The following is a 17171-nucleotide window of genomic DNA, read 5'->3' as shown; positions in this document are numbered from 1 at the left end:
AAAATCCTCCCCAACAGAACACACCAAAGCCATCCATAATGGCAGATTTGTTGCTTGTACGAAATGTGGCAAACAGTTCAAGTGGCGGTCTAGCTTAGCTTATCATAACAACATGTGCAACTAAGATAGTAACTGAAAGATAATACAAAAATTACAGCTGATTTCTTAATGCTTGGAAAGTAAAACTTTGGTTGGCTTGATTGATTTGTTTGTATAATTGTTTATACAAGCTATGTTAATAAGATTGACATCTTTAAACAATTTATATAGGCAAGGTTTAACCTGTATATATCATATTTGAATTTAATTGGGTGTTGTCTTTATGATTGTACAATATACAAACAAAGCAAGCAAGCTAACCAAAGTTTTGTTGTACATGCATTAGGAAATTGGCTGTAATTACTTGAAAATCGTTACCTTGTAACTCTTCAGAATTGGGCATAGTAATTTGGTAAATATATTGATATGTAAATTTTGTTTATTTTTCAATTTGATATTGAAGTCTTCTTTTGAGACTTTGTTCTATCTTTTTCTATTCTTTATTTTTATACAGTATATCATTTTACATATATACAATACAAAAAATTATAGCATATTACACGTAAAGGAATAGGCACAAATAATATAACATATATTACGACTCAAACCATTCACAAAACCTTTACCTATTTTATCGGATTAAAGTTTTTCCATTTATATTTTGAATAAAAATGTTTGTATGATATAAAAAAAATCAATTTAATTATTCAGAAAATACATTTTTTAGATATACTCTTTTTACCAATCATTATATTTTTGACATTTCATTCAGCTTTTTACCAGTTGTTGATGATTCATTTGTTATTATTTGTATTTTATTTTATGTTTACCGTTACATTAATAAATGCACATAGGACATGTTTGTTTGCTTTTTTTATTTATATTATAGACGATATGATGCTGGAATAAAATCTTAACTGTTAACTGTTATTAAAATATTTTAATGAATATTAAAATTCAGCATTGTGTTTTAAAATAATGGTAACAATTTAAAAACATCATTCATAGATAAACAGTGGTAACAAAATCAAAAGCAAGTGAAATGTTATTGGTTGATTTCATTCACTGAAAGTCCCATTCTTACATGAGGTAGTATCTTCGTTTCATCACAGCGATGATGCTCCCTAACTGGCTTTATACCTCTGCTTGGCATACCTGGTCTGCTTATTTATCCCGACTTTCTCTTTGGGTGTTGCCTTTCGCCACGTTCAGATAAGTCGAACATGTGATCTCTGTAACACAAATTGAAACATGAGAACATGCCAGTACTCGCGTTTAAGATTACGATGACTCCATATTAATAGTTGCCATCATGATTCAAGTCTAAGCAACACGCCAATATAATTACTTCTCGAAAAATTCATATACATAAATATTTTATGGTCTTTCATCGATTTAGAAGTTGCACTTTATGTCGTTTCCATTCAGTCGATCATTTTACGTGTTATGTGAGGCAACTGATAACATAAAAGTAAAGTTTAATATTGACCCTTTGTAATGTTTCTGTAATGAGTAATGGTCCTGAATTGCTATTTGAATAATTTGAATGACACAAATTAATGAATTAAACTATAAACTGGTTCCATTTTGAAAATAAAAATTTCAATAATACATGTATACCTTGTATTTATCATATTCACTTGGAAACGTAGTTGCGAGTATCTAAATGTTCTGAGTTCGTCTCCAACTCTTTCACTGGATATACTTTTGCACGACTTGTATTCATGTAAAATACCCTGAAATTAATATGAAATACAATAAGAAAAACATTTTTTTAAAGAATGTAAAGCATACCTCTTATATCTGATTGAAATTTGTATCTGTAAATTATATTTGATTTAAATAACAGAGAGAAAAAAGCTCATTATGGTTATAACCTTCCAATATTTTCAGGCTGAGGTCACTGGTGAGCTTAAATTGTTATTTGGTTGGTTGGTTGGTTGGTTGGTTGGTAACTTACTGAATTTTCACAGTAACCTTTGTCTTGTTATGTTTGATAAATTCGAATAGAAGAGATAGGAAAGATACAAAAGGAAAATTCAAACTTCTAAGTTGAAAATAAACTGATAACACCAAGGCTGTAAAACAAAATATCTACAGACAAAATATAGTACACAAAACAATAGAGGGTCGAGTGCTTTGTTATCCTTGCTAGGTACCTTCTGTTATTTTATTTATAGGTCAATATGTTCTGTTTTGAGATTACTTAATGAATTTTACTGAAATACCAAATACCAATACAGCATACCAAAATTTATAGCCTGATACTAGTATCTTTGATGAAGTTTTTCTATGTACAGACAAAATAAACATTCCAAATTACAAGTACCTGTTTGGGTCAAATCTGGCTTGGGTCAGTTCACATGCTGTACTGATAGCAGTTGAAACATCGTCAGGTCTCAATACACCACTTCCTTTTGGGTCTAAATCCTGGAACTGCCCAAAGAAATTTTCCGATTCAAGACTGCCAAGAGCTCGTACATTGTATGCTCCACTCTTAATGAACGGGAAAAGCTGAATTCTTCTCTCAATATTAGTCATTAAACCTTCAAACATCACTATAGGAATCCCTTTCACATGTCGCCCTGGAGGGGGGAATTTGCCAATATCAATCTTGTCCATAAGCCAATTTCGAAAGTTAAGTCGCCTCTCACACCGTTCTAAAGCTGCAATTCCAGGTTCATCTTCAGCTTGGTACCATTCTCTGATAAGTTTACAAAAATTGGCTTCCTCTTAATCTCCATTTTCTGTCATTGCTGTCTCAACTTCGTTGGAGAATGTTTTTTGAGCGTAAACATTTCTTAGTTTGTCTATAAGATCGCCAACGAGTGCGCTACTAATGATTTCTTTTCCATCTTTAGATGTTTGCCTTGAACCTTTGACCAAGCATTACTATGTATGCCTGCTTCTACGATTCCAGTGCTGCAACATTTTATTCGGGCATTTGTTAATAAATGATGTCAGACAGTCCAATAAACTGAAAAGATGCATAAAACGATTCGAAACGTATTCTGGTTTAGAATACCATTGAATGTTTGTATTCAATCCTTCAATATGTGTAGATTGAGCAAACGGCATGTTATTTCTCCATTTCAGTTCTTCAGTGGGATAAATGTGTTCTGCATAGACAATATTCAAAACGTCCTTTGGAAATTTAGAAATAGACATCAAGCAAAGAGTTTTTAAGCAATACAGTTTTTTCATAGATCTTGATCTTGTCATAAAGACTTCGGGTTGATTTACAAGGTTGAACATCAAGTCTGATAGTTTATATTTTGTCCACGAAACAGCAAACCTAATGTGTTGAGCCTTTAAAAAATCAGTTATTGATATCATACAAACTTGAATTTCCACTCTGTAGAAATGTTTTCTTATTTCTTCAATACTTTTGAATATAGTTTTAAACTCTGACAAACTAATTGATTCCCATTTTTTTTTTACTTTGCTGTCAGTTTGAAGCGCTGACAACATCTTGATAAATTCTTCATCTTCGATTGTTCTTTTTTCTTGAATTTTAGGACTTTGGATGCTATTCTCCACACTTTCGTCATTTAGTGAGTTATTCTCTATATGTCTCTGTATCGCAGAAGCTTCATTTATAAGTAAATGTGAATCATCGTCTTGAAAAATAGTCCTTAATTCAGCAGAAATATCTGTATGAAACATGCTATCGACTTGATGAGAAGATATATCTAGTTCATTTGTTACCTGCTCAAGTATGTCATTTTCTATAAGGGGTGCAATATTTTCCGGAAGATTATCAAGGAATTCTGTTCTTGAATTTTCATGTTCCTCAGTTATTTCTTTATTTTCAACTGTGCTGTTAGTAAACAATAATGCTGCAACAGTACTTGACGTGTGTAAAAGGTAAGGGGTCTCCTTTTTCTTCCATAATGTATAAATTGGTGTCTTCAGTTCTTTACCATTAAGTATTGTTATTTTGTCTTCCACTTGATTGTCTATCAATTCAAATACTTCTTCCCGGTTACTAAGCTTGGGTACTAAATTAATCTGTTTCATGTGTTTCAACATATCAGATTTCTTTATGCTTCGAGCTTGTTTATACACATCTTTCATCAGCTGAAGTATTGTAAGTGGTTCGTTGTTTGCTGAACGAACGGCAATTGTATACCATTGGCCATCAAAAGAAATGACAGGAACATACAATCCTCCGTGATAACATTTTTCCAGTATGTCATTTACCATGTTTCGCATTACATCTGTTGTCATACTGTACCCTTTCATGGCATATCCGATTGGGACGGAATGTTGCCTTTCTGGTATGTGTGATCGGTTGAGATCGGATATGAGATAAACTACCACTTCGGTTGCTATGTGGCGTATTAAGCCATATGCTTCTTTGACAGTTTCCATAATTTCATAAACAGTCTTATTTAAATTTGAAACTGTACAACTTTCAGCGGATATTTGCTGCAATGATTTATGTTGATTATATTTTGCGTCATTTTTATCAGATGATACTTCATCATGACCACACGTTTTGGCAACTACTGATGGTACTTCTGCAATTAACCGAACATTGTCTTTACAATACTGTTTCATTTTTTCTTGAAATTCCTTTAAATCACTGGGAAGCTTCGTTGGACACTTACTGTCTGCTTTTCCATAACATTGAATAAGTCTCGACATTATCTGATCCCATAACATACTGTCAAAGTCTGCCTCAAAAACTATTGTACTTTCCAAGCTATAGCAGAGAAAAATTATGCAGTTAGTTTCTAAAACTGACATCTCACTAAGAATCTGCGGGACATAATAATGCGGCAATTCATAGTAAACCTTCGGTTTGTACACGTTACCAGGGTATGGGCATTTTATCTCCACAGCAAAGCAAAGCTTCTTACCTCCAAATTCACATGATGATCTCAAACTACCATCGGGACTCACAAGTAGCATGAAAGTATTATCAAGATAGTCTACTTTACATCCTTCTTCGAAATATGATTGTGTAGGATAAAAAACGGGAAGAACTTTTGACACCAGAGTCGCTACACAATTTATTTCATTAACAGTACAATGTTGCATGTATTTTTTAACCTCTGGACTAGGTTCTGTCTTTTCCTTTCCAGAAAATACATATTCAAAATGTTCTTTTTGTTTCTTGAGTCCACCTAAACCCAATGCATCAAAACATGTGCTCCCTGTAACTTTGGCGAATGAGCGTATAGTTTTCCATGCTGTAGATTTCTGTTTAATAAATGTTGTATCAAATGTAGACACATCGTCTCTTTTGATTGTATCATTCTGAATTCCTGTCAGACATACATAGTTTTGTTGCTCGGACAAATAACATATTTTACCTCTGCAGTATAAAAAAGACACATCATTGATAACGGATAATGCATACCCTAACGTATCAACTAAGTTTAGTAGTCTATCAATGCATGCACCAATTCTGTAGATGAAAGTTCTGATAGCGCTAATGGCATAAGAATATTTAGCATTCATTTCCGGAGTTGTGCATATTTTTTTAATCTTCTCAAGTGAGATTTCCTTCTTCTGTTTCACTTTACGCAAGGCTGACAATCGTTCACTTATGACTGTTAAAACATTTTTACCGGTTTCAGTAATACCATCTTTGCAAGATTCAGGCACATATGCCAAGTCTGTTATGTGGCGAATATCAAGAGTAGAAATGGCCCTTTCTAACGATGAAATGCATTTTAAATCATTTTCATACCTATTTTCAATCTTTTGAAGCGATGGAGGGCCTTCATATCCCCAAAGATTTATGTCTCCACTTTTTTGACCATCGACACCAGCATTTAATTTCTTTCCATCAAAACAAATTTTGTATGTCTGAAGTTGGTCTTGGTCGTGTTCGTGAAGCATATCAATCATTTCATGGAAAATTCTTGGTGTCAAGTTTTTAAGAGTTTCTGATATATCTGATCCATCCAATGATTTACGATCTGGTACTGCAAAGTTAATTGCTGAATCTTCGGGATTCAAATGTCTCTGAATATCTTGACCTTGATTTTTCATTCCACTCATAAATCTCAGAAACCTTCCCTTAAAAAGTTTCAGGCCTACTCGCCAAAACTGTTTCACCTCCGGGGAATAACGCATTTTATGAGAGTCGTCCAACGAATACCACGAAACCACATCCTTAAATAACAAGAACGCAATATTTTTTAGAGGCAGTTTATTCCCGGCCAGAAGCCTATTGAACTTCACGTAAGAGTCCATTTCCCCTTCATTCTTAAGGGTTTGGATAACTGATGGTAAAAGTTCATACAACTCCGTTGAAATATCAGTATCTAAAAAATGTTCTCCATGCGTTTCCATAACTATTTCTTCCTGTTCATCCTGCAAATCAGATTGTGGTATTGGTAAATCTTGTATTTGTTTGAAGAGAAATTCTGTTGCTCTTTCAGAAATATCTGTTCTAAAGGTAGTTCCATTTTAGACTTTTTATTTTTTTGAAAGTGCAAAAATGGATCATTTTCCTCGGGAAGTCTAGAAAGTTTTATAGTCATTGTCTCTTTATTTGGAATTATGATTTTTCCATTCCTCAAAATTTCATTTGAAATAATATTGTAATTTTTAGTTCTTTCCTGTGTGGCTGTTTGAAAAGTGTTAACGATTCTAATTTTTAAACAAAACATCACCATGGTTAATTATATTATGGTCTATAATCTCCCCGAAATCTCGTGTCGTTAGTTGGCAATATATACATTTGAAAATTTCGTTTCCGTCCATGGTGTGTATCCTAGTGAAAAATTAAAGATTGAACGCTAAATTGTATTCCATGTAGTATGATACGTGTATTTAAATAGATAGTATTTGATTGATTGGTGCTTAATTATTGTCCAGTGACAATTATAGTTCGTGCATAATCAGGCCGTAACATTTATAGGTTTAGTATATAAGCTGTCACAGAAAACAGAGGAAATCTTCGTATTTTTTTATATTGTGACCAAAGTTGAAATCAATTCCCAAAACTTGAAAGTAAATTTATCAATTTTGTATATAGAAAATAGTGGAATATTTGAAATAATTACTTTATTGACTGCATTTTGTGTGACGAGCTTATTATTTTTAATCGAGATTTATTATGATGTGTGCTTTACGTTTTTGTCTTGTATACTGATTTTCGATTTATGTGTCTCTGGTATAGAAAAACTACGTGTGCGTTAGAATGGTGTACTTGATTGAAACGTAATTGGAAAACAAGGACAAAATTTATGTTCACTCTTATTGATATATTTAATACATCAATATTGAGTGAAGAAATAGAAAACAATGAAATAAATATGCAATCTATTTTATTATTTTGCCCGAGTGATTGTACAGAAAGGCTCCGGGCGAGAATACAGCAGGCGAGCAAGCGATTGTACAGTCAATAATATTAACCAACATCAAGAAAATTGATTTATTTAATTTTCTACTGAAACAATCGTTATAGAACTTTCAGAATGGTAAGACTATATATCACCAAAGGCTTAATTGTAAAAATTGGTGTAGTTATGAATATCCTTTTGATTTTTTTTTTTAACTTTTAGTCGCTGTTGATGAAGAATTTTGAGCGATTTACTCGGAGCTCAACCGTTTAATAGAAAACGTCTGGCTGTATATGTCGCTTACAGCATTTGATTGGTCTATATATATATGTGTAGAATGTTTTCGTTACCAAATCTTTAAGCAGAAACTTAATATTGTAACGTTTTGCGCACAGGCGCTTGGGTCTATGATACAGATTTCTTTTTTTTTTTTTTTTTTTTTCTTTTATTAAAATATTCAATTTTCTATATTTATAATACATATCTATCACTTCTGTGCATGTCTCACCTAGTTTCGAGTGATTTAAACGACCCAGAGAAAATACCCAATTTTACTATCCATACTAAGAAACAAATTCTTAGTATGGATAGTAAAATTGGGTATTTTCTCTGGGTCGTTTAAATCACTACCCAGAGAAAATACCCAATTTTACTATCCATACTAAGAAACAAATTCTTAGTATGGATAGTAAAATTGGGTATTTTCTCTGGGTCGTTTAAATCACTCGAAACTAGGTGAGACATGCACAGAAGTGATAGATATGTATTATAAATATAGAAAATTGAATATTTTAATAAAAGAAAAAAAAAAAAAAAAAAAAAAAAAAAATCTGTATCATAGACCCAAGCGCCTGTGGTTTTGCGTTAATCAAAACTTACATTCATCAACTTGTTGTTTTTCGAATGTCGGAGCACCGCTTGACAGTCTCCCGAATGACCAAAATATAAAAACACCGTACAGTTCCGTTCCCACACTGTGAACAAGTTAACAATAAAAACAATAGGTAGGTTTTGTCATAATAGAGACCATTCGGGATGATGATCGGGAAAATTTAGACTGCCACTGGAAAATGATGGTATATTAGATTGGGATAGAAATTTTCCATTGCAACAGGCCACCTTCGGACTCCTCAAAGAGTTGATGCAAGGGTTTTTACACGAGGCATCGGACTTAACGTCTCCATTCTGACCGGACGTGACTGCGAACTTGATACATCCCGCTCAGCCAAACGGACGCCCCACTTCGTTTTACTGCCGGTCGGGAGAAGACCAAGTGACCACATTTCGTTTCCCCAGTCACCCTTGGGGAACTTTAAATTAGAAACAACAGAAATCCATACATGTGATCAAACTGATCGACATGTATCCTCACAACCTGACACTTTATACGATCTCGCGCTCAGTTTCTTCCTTGTAGTTTGGATAAGTAAGTAAGTAAGTAAGTAATTTTTATTGGTTTAAAATCCAAAATTACAGGATTGATACCAAGACAATACAAATTTGTTATACACAAAGATACAAACATATATATATCATAGCAATTTCATAAACATTATATGAGGAGGTGGTACCACAAAGTTATTTAGTGCTTAATAAAACATTTCTAGAAATGTACATGTCGCTTATAAATTTAACAATAATTCTAATTATATCAGTCTCAACACACGTATATAAAAATTTAAATCTTGCTTCATTAGTCATATTTAAAAAAGAGGGAACTATTTCACTAATTTTGGAAAACAGTTGGTCTCTAATTATATTTAGTTTTGTACATTTTAAAGTGAAATGAAATTCATCTTCAACTTCTAAGAAGCACAAAGGACAAATTCTTTCTTCTACAGGGGTTTTAGTGTGACGCCCTTGTTCAATTCTAAGAACACTGTTACTAATACGAATTTTAGCAAAATGCCCTATTACTTTTCTGTCTATATTTAACAATAAATAGTTTTCCAATTTATAATTTTCTTTAAGCTGTCTATATGTTCTCAGCTTATTACCATGTACTGATTTATTATCACAAAATATATGAAAACAGGGTGTTTGTGTAAAAGACAAACCTTTAAAAATCAAAGTGCTGGATAGCACCTCTGGAAAGTTTGCAACTGTAGCTGTGTATTATTCCAAAAAAGGTTATAGACGTGTACACTGTAAATAAAAGTGTTAAGAATCTGAACACTTTTTGAACGCTCTTTTGTAACACTTCTGGAACGCGTAACAGTGTTCTAAATATTAACATTGGTGTTCCAGTTTTTAACATTATGTGTGCATCTTTCGAACGCTATGTGTTATTCTTGAACGGATAGTGTGTACTCATTGAACGCCTAGTGTTTGAATCTGGAACGCATAACAGTGTTCTAAATATTAACTTTGGTGTTCCAGTTTTCAACATCATGTGTGCATCTTAAGAACGCTATGTGTGTTATTCTTGAACATATAGTGTGTACTCCTTGAACGCCCAGTGTTTGAATCTGGAACATGTCCTTGTGATCAAATTTGTATGCCGTTACGCGTTCCAAGCCTTGTAACACTTCTGGAACACTCGGACTGCGTTCCAGAAATATGTGTTAGTATCCAGAACACATAGAGTATATTACTGGAACACAATTTTACATGTTCCAGAAAAAAAGTGTTCTATTCTCTGAAACATTAGTGTGGTCTTGTAAAACAAATAATTTAATTAATTAAAAACGTCTTTAATTGATTAAAAGAGGTAGAATTAAAAAAAAGTACAATACAATGTGAAATATTGAAGCAACTTTAAAATGACAAGTTCGACAAGTTAAATAATATAACATCTGTAATTTGCAAAATGTGTCCAAATATTAAATCATAAACAAAATGTTCATCATATTTAAAATTGTTATGTGACACAATGTCTAGTGGCTTATGTTATGAACACAGTTTAACTCATCGTTTGCAACTTCTTAAGTCAAGCACTGTCCTGAATTTCTTTTCAAAATACTGATGTCAATGGCCCGTTTATCACCAATAATTTCAATAATCCTCAGCCTGCATAGCACTCAGATAGTCAATATCAAACATAAAATACCCTGTGTATATGCTGCTAGTGGTCGAATCAACGTTCATGTAACACTGCTACCTTGGGTACTTTTAAACATGATTTGAGTCGCCTAAAACTGATTTTGAGCTTCCATTTTTTAGAGGATTCGTCTCCTTGGGTTATAACTACTCTTTAACTTTATTATCCATCAACCGTAAGTTCTAGAATGTAAAATATAAAGTGTATGAGTAAACAAATTATTAATCATCATGTCGATATTGCTTAAGAATTATAAACTTTTATTTGTTTTTGTAATTCCATTATACTTGTCAGCACTATTAGATAAGATGCATGTATTAAAAAGTGGTAAACATGTATTTTCAAGTAAGTGTTCTATAGCTTTTTAAAAAAGATGATAGAAAGTGTCCAGCAAAGACATATGAAGATATGTAGTAATTTTACTTATGATCTGTATACGGATAATTCCACTTTAAATTGATTTAATTATATCGAATTTAGCTCAAATAGTTTTATGATTAATGTAAACAAGTGAATGGTGCACATTTTATTGATAAATCTGCAATAACAAAACTTGTCAGAAGTCAATGGGCACTCCTATTAAAAATTCTTAAACTTACATATAGTACTTTTATGGTGCAGGATAAGTAGTCATCTCTTGAACTGCGAAATTTTCTCTTCATTCTCGAGGTATGCACGAACAATTACCCCTAAATACTGTGTTTGTACCCTATAAAAGTAACATAGGAATGCATTACAATACATGAACAAGTGCACAACGGTGGACATTTGCTAAAATGAATTACTAAGAATTAAGTATTTAAGAATGAGAAAGCTATTAATAACATTTAAATGAGAAATTTAATTTGTGTTCCAGTATGCCTTTTTACAGTAACAAACTTCTATCTTGACAGTGCAATGCCATGACATTTTTTTGTATTTTTGGACAAATCCTTATAATTGCATTGGTTTTATTTTATTAACAAATTTACATCCTCAAAAGTGAAGATAATCGTTCAAAATCTTCTTGTTGCTTTCTATACACAATGGTTGCGTCATGTTTGGAACACATGGCGTTCAGAGAAAACGATTAGCTGGAACGCATCATGTTCGAGACCAGAACACAGTTACAATACTAACGTTATCATTAAACATTTACGTATACATTTACATTCAATTTGGTTAATTTTTTGTTAATAACATGATCATTTAAATGTATTCTCTCAAAGAACATCCTACTTTTTAATCGAATTATGGCGGCATAATAGCACAGTTATGTGTTCAAATAATTTTTTCTTCCATTTATACTTCAGTGTGTCCTGTCAAAGAAGAAATTTGTTGATTTAATACTAAAAAAAAATTATGTTCGTATAATGTGTTATTGATATCGATAAACATACCCGTTAAATAAAGTTTTGTTGTTAATTTTCTTCAGTGAAGCTTCTTCAATCACGATCAAAAACCAAACTTCCGGTACATAAATACGTCACGCGCTGTTATATACGCGGACATGATTGAACACATGGCGTACGGGAAAAAATGTAATTTTGAACGCATCATGTTCGGCTCCAGAACGCTTTTACAATAGCAACGTTTTCATGAGCATTTGCGCATTTAAATTGTTTAAAAAGTATAAGTAAAGAACTAAAGTCGTTAAGGAAAAAGATTTATATTAAAAATCAATCATTTGCACGCTTTTAAATATGCTAAATTGTAATACGAATCACCCTTATTCATCGTCTGTTTGACTCTGAAGCGATGAAATATTTTTTCACTCCCCATTACAATATTAGAACATTTTTAGTGTTCAATTTAGAACACTTGTCTTGAACATGTGCGTTAAAAGACTGAACACAATGTGTTATATTTTTTAACGCTGGCGTTCAATGTGGAACACTAATGTTAATAACTGAACATATTGTGTTTGAGATTGGAACGCGTCCAGACGCGTCAGGCGTCCGCAATATTTGCAGTGTATTATTTGAAAAATGTATTTCATCACAGTTTGGATGTTTTAAACTAAACCATTTCAGTAATTATCAGAAATCACTTTTTTCATGTTTGTCATAAAAAGTTTGATATTTTCTATTGCAACCTAAAACTGTAGATCTAAAATATTGAAATATACAGAAATCTCTGTTAATTTCTTTTTTAAGTACCCATGCCATGTCAACATCAAGGGCCTGTGTATTAGTATTTTTCTATTGCTTTAGATCCTTCATATTTGTTTTTAGTAAATTAATTAACACGTAAGTTTTTTTTTTTTTAATTGCTTCACATGTTTCCTATCGGGGCCTTTTATAGCTTTCTACATGTATATGGTACAAATATTTCTCATTATTGACGACCATATGGTGACCTATAGTTATTAATACATCTTCCTCCTTTGAACTCTTTTGGATAGCATTGGTTCTTTGCAAAAAATACCGCATCCTTTTTTTTTATATATAAATAAGACAGTTACAGTAACTTAAATCAATACAACTGTAATGAAAGTGAATTTATATTAAAGGCTTTTATCAAAAATAGGGAACGTTCCATTGGACACAAATGATGCCCCCGCTAGCATTAATGTTATAAAGGGTCACAACTCAAGAACTGTAAATGTGACGCTACCAAAATGTGTACTTGATCTGAGTTATGGGGTAATAGGCATTGTGTATACATTCTAATTACATAGTTTTGCGCAATAGATTTGTAAGATTTTGACATTTGTTTAAATTTGTGTCAGAAACCTATATATTATGTCAAAAATTTGATCGCAATCCAAATTCAGAGCTATATCAAGCTTGAACGTTGTGTCCATACTTGCCCCCAACTGTTCAGGGTTTCGACCTCTGTGGTCGTATAAAGATGTGCCCAGCGTAGCATCTGGTTCCATTTGTAACGAGGCACAACCCTAGAGCAGTAAAAATTTCTCCACCAAAATTCAAACTTGATCTTTGTTTTGTTAAAAGTATTACAATGTATAAGTTTTATAACATTTGGTTGAGCGAACTAAAGTTAGATAACTGAAACGAAAATATTCAGCAATTTTTTACATATGTAAAAAGTGGTATAACTATCGCCACCAAAATCCAAACTTGATCAGTGTTTGTGGTAATGAGCAGTGTGTATAAGATTCATAGCATTTGGTTAAGACAAACTAAAGTTAGAGTTCAGAAACTAAAATTTCCAGAAACTCTCCTATTTGTAAAGTAGCATAAAACGCTAGAATGGTAAAAGTGACGCAACTAAAATTCAAACTTGACTTGTGAATTGTGGTTATAAGCATTGCGTATAAGTTTCATACAATTTGGTTCAGGCAAACTAAAGTAAGAGAACAGAAACGAATTTTGGGATGTACGGAGGTACATGTACGTACAAGTAAGGGAAGGACGTACATACTTACAGCAGAACAAGGATAAAACTCAATACGGTGGGAGCATAACAACAGCTGTATGACCACAGGAATAAAAAACATTATATACACTAGATTCATAGAGGTGCTTATAACCTGTAACACATTTTAGTTGCTGTTGTGAAATTAAGCATTGTCTTATGAGTAAATAACATTTGAGAATTTTTGTTTTAAGCCATTCATTTGATATATTACGGTAATCATTGCCTCTGTGTTTGGATGACAAAGAAATTGAAATCTATTTATATAGGGCATGGTATGCCTTAAAACTTTTCCAGATGCACAGGTTTGTCTGTAATCTATCTAAATTTTGAGGTGAAAATGCAGCCATTTTAGCCAAAGGGTACACATCATTAGTAATTTCTACAGAACTTGTCTTGATACCTTGAGCTATAATATTCGAAGAAGTAGATGCTGACTCGGTTGCTTTTAATACGGATGCTATATGATACGAATTTACAATAAAACACCAGTGGTACGATGTAAATTATTGGAAGAAGACTGAAGAAGAACTGACGTTGGGTCAATGTTTTTCTGCTGTCAGTTTGATCTACTTGAGCATAATGAACGAGTAAAGTTCCTTATATCCACATTGGAATGTGAAACAATTACTATTTAAATAACGGAATTAAGTTTTCAAATGATTTTTGGCATCAAAATTTTCCGATCGATGTTTAGACAAAAACAATGCATTTTTTTTTCATTTTTATCAAATCCGGTATTTACCTTTACTCGTCCTTGGCGTCAGACGTTAGACATATAATTTAATTTTAATTATCGAGTATTTTATATTCTTTCACCTATGTTTTGTTTATATCACTTATCACTTTTCAATTATCCGACGGCTTGGTCAAATGTCAACTTGTTCTCGCATTTTAATCAGATTCTTTCGATACACTCTGGATTTTACAACGTTTACGTACGTACATATAGTAAACAGGTAAAAGTAGAGCGGGAAAATGTTCATTCATGAAATATTCATGAATGAATGAAAACGCAATCTCGCATGGCAGATCCGCGAAGTAGTGTTTGTTATACTCATTTTTAAAATGAAGTTAAATTCATCTGAATCGTCGGTGAACATTCATTTCTTTTTTATTCAAGCTGTAATCTTTTCAGTCAAAAGCTGTAATCTTTTCAGTCAAAACAGTAGTAACTCAAAATTTTAAAAGAATCTTCCAAGAATCAGAACTCAAACACTAGTACTACACTATCTCGGAGCAGAATATATTGCGATAATCTGTCAACCGGAAGTTTGAGGCCGACGCCTAAGGCAGCAACCATTTGATTTTCGGGGGGGGGGGCTATAGTTTTTCTGGAAAAAAAAGTTTGTTTCCAGTTTTTGGAGAAAAAAATAGTTTGTTTTTCATTCTGAGAAAAAAAAATTGTTTGTTTCACCCTCAGCTGCCACTATATGTATGTAATGCTAAAATTGAAAGAAAAAAATTGTTTTTGACTTGTCGCGAAAAAAATAGAAAAGTTTGTACAGAAAAAAAAAACATAGCCCCCCACCCCCCCAGAAAATCAAATGGTTGCTGCCTAAGGAAAGTAGCAATAGCAAGCTATAGCAAACTTTCCAAAAAAAACCCAGAAAACTACGCAAAACTGAGTCCTCTAAACGTGTTGACAGTCTTTTAAGCTGTGCTTATTAATGTAAGTAATCATTTATCCATGCATAACCAAGTACTTATTGAAGTCAACACCTGTGCAATTAAGTAAAACAGTTACTGAAAAATTAGAATTTGAACTTGCTGTCAGTTCATCAATAACGATTGTTAGTGATGTGATTTGTTCTTCCATAAAAAAAAAAGCCTTTCTCATGTAGCACATCCTCTATATATACCGATCAGAACTTTTTAATTATCCGACGGCTTGGTCAAATGTCAACTTGTTCTCGCATTTTAATCAGTCACTCCCGATTCTTTCGATACACTCTGGATTTTACAACGTATTTTCAATTTTACCCAAGATTGTCTCTGATGCTTTCCAAACTGCCAAACTCCAGAACTACATGTAACTAGATATTGTGACACCTTACAATTCAGACACAGTTGGGCCAAGGGATATGAAATAAAGAGCTTAGCTCTGAACTCAATTTAGGGGATGCCATATCTGCTGCAGGAAAATTGAAGTCTATGTTAAGACTTTCAGAATTACACCAAGGTGTGTCTGAAAATATTAAGGATACATTAAAAGAAGAACAATTACTTCACCCTGCCACCAGTGCTCTTATGAGCTATGTCCTCGTTTTGGTATTTCTATGGAAATGCATAGCTTGTTAATAGATATCGGAAGATGTGGTATCAGTGCCAATGATACAACACACCATCCATGTCACAATTTATAAAAGTAAACTATTATAGGTCACGGTCCGGTCTTCAACACGGAGCCCAGGCTCAAAAGTTCATTGTTAGTTAATTGATAAAAATAACACAAAGGCGCTTCTGAACTGTATATTGTCCCTAAAGATAACAAAAATTCGTAAATGGATGGCTATTGCAAAATCAATCGTTTCTGTAGCAACATTCGCCCCATTACATTTTGTATTGGCAGTGCAGATACATCATGCATATGCATATGGGAATATGGGTCACTAACATTGATCGAAACTTTGTACTCGCATTTCTTTTGTGTTTCCTATGCAAAGGTAAGACTATATCTGACGAGTTTGACCGAATCATGACGGTATTTACGCTCCAGATAGCATTTGTACTCAAAAACTGTGTTTGCTTTGAACAAACTCTGTCCTACGCCGAACTTGTTCTTAAAAAAAAGGGAAGTGTCTTGTAATGCTAATACGCGTACTGAATCCGCATATGACGACTAAGTGATTGATTCATGTCCCTGTTTTATGAATACTTGAGATATTGTGGGTCACTTTTAAAAGTTATATAAGGACCATGACTGATTTTGAATTACAACATTAGAAAATTGGCATTTCATTGTATAATTTTTCATCCTTCCCTTAAAAAATTAATGAGTTAACTTTTTTACCAGGATTATCCCACTAAAAAAATGTTCATGCACCAAACTGACTTTGTTTTACTCATTTTTTTTTAAACCTCGCATTCGCCTTGTGAGACTATAGTATATTTTGTGTTATAACTGCCCCGTCTAGACTTTGCAAATACACAATATGTGTTTATCTATAACTAGATACTAATTTTCACAAAATACACAACCTTTAAGATGCAAAATTAAAAACACTGTTTCAGCGCTTGAATTTTGTTTTTTTCATAGATAGAAAAAATATTGAAATAATTTGATAAACTGGTGTTTTATACTTTAGAAAATAATTCTGTAATATACTATAGTGAAATACTATACACAATATGAAAGTTTATGGATGTGAAAAGGTTAAGGCCACTTCTTCTTTTGCTAGGTCTTAAATGGAAAAAAATCAGAAGGT

The 17171-nt window shown here is 32.7% G+C and overlaps 1 protein-coding gene and 1 long non-coding RNA gene across 2 annotated transcripts; both read right to left on the bottom strand.

Annotated features, from left to right (window-relative positions):
• Positions 1–89: 89 nt before the first annotated feature.
• On the bottom strand, positions 90–7711 carry LOC139488801 (uncharacterized). The gene is made up of 3 exons (XM_071274719.1): positions 2369–7711; positions 1660–1775; positions 90–1271 (listed from the first exon to the last, which is right to left on the bottom strand). Exon 1 carries the CDS (start codon positions 6346–6348, stop codon positions 2932–2934), a length of 3417 nt encoding a protein of 1138 aa, XP_071130820.1. The 5' UTR covers positions 6349–7711; the 3' UTR covers positions 90–1271; positions 1660–1775; positions 2369–2931.
• A 2304-nt stretch (positions 7712–10015) lies between these two features.
• LOC139488800 (uncharacterized) lies at positions 10016–11855 on the bottom strand. Its single transcript, XR_011656084.1, has 3 exons — positions 11763–11855; positions 10983–11092; positions 10016–10565 (listed from the first exon to the last, which is right to left on the bottom strand). It is a non-coding gene; the product is annotated as an uncharacterized lncRNA (long non-coding RNA).
• Between the last annotated feature and the right edge of the window lie 5316 nt (positions 11856–17171).

The sequence above is a fragment of the Mytilus edulis genome, chromosome 9 (assembly GCF_963676685.1).
Source record: "Mytilus edulis chromosome 9, xbMytEdul2.2, whole genome shotgun sequence".
Taxonomy (NCBI): Eukaryota; Metazoa; Mollusca; class Bivalvia; order Mytilida; family Mytilidae; genus Mytilus; species Mytilus edulis.
The sequence above is the reverse complement of the archived record's forward strand: the minus strand, read 5'-3'. Positions and strand labels throughout refer to the sequence as shown.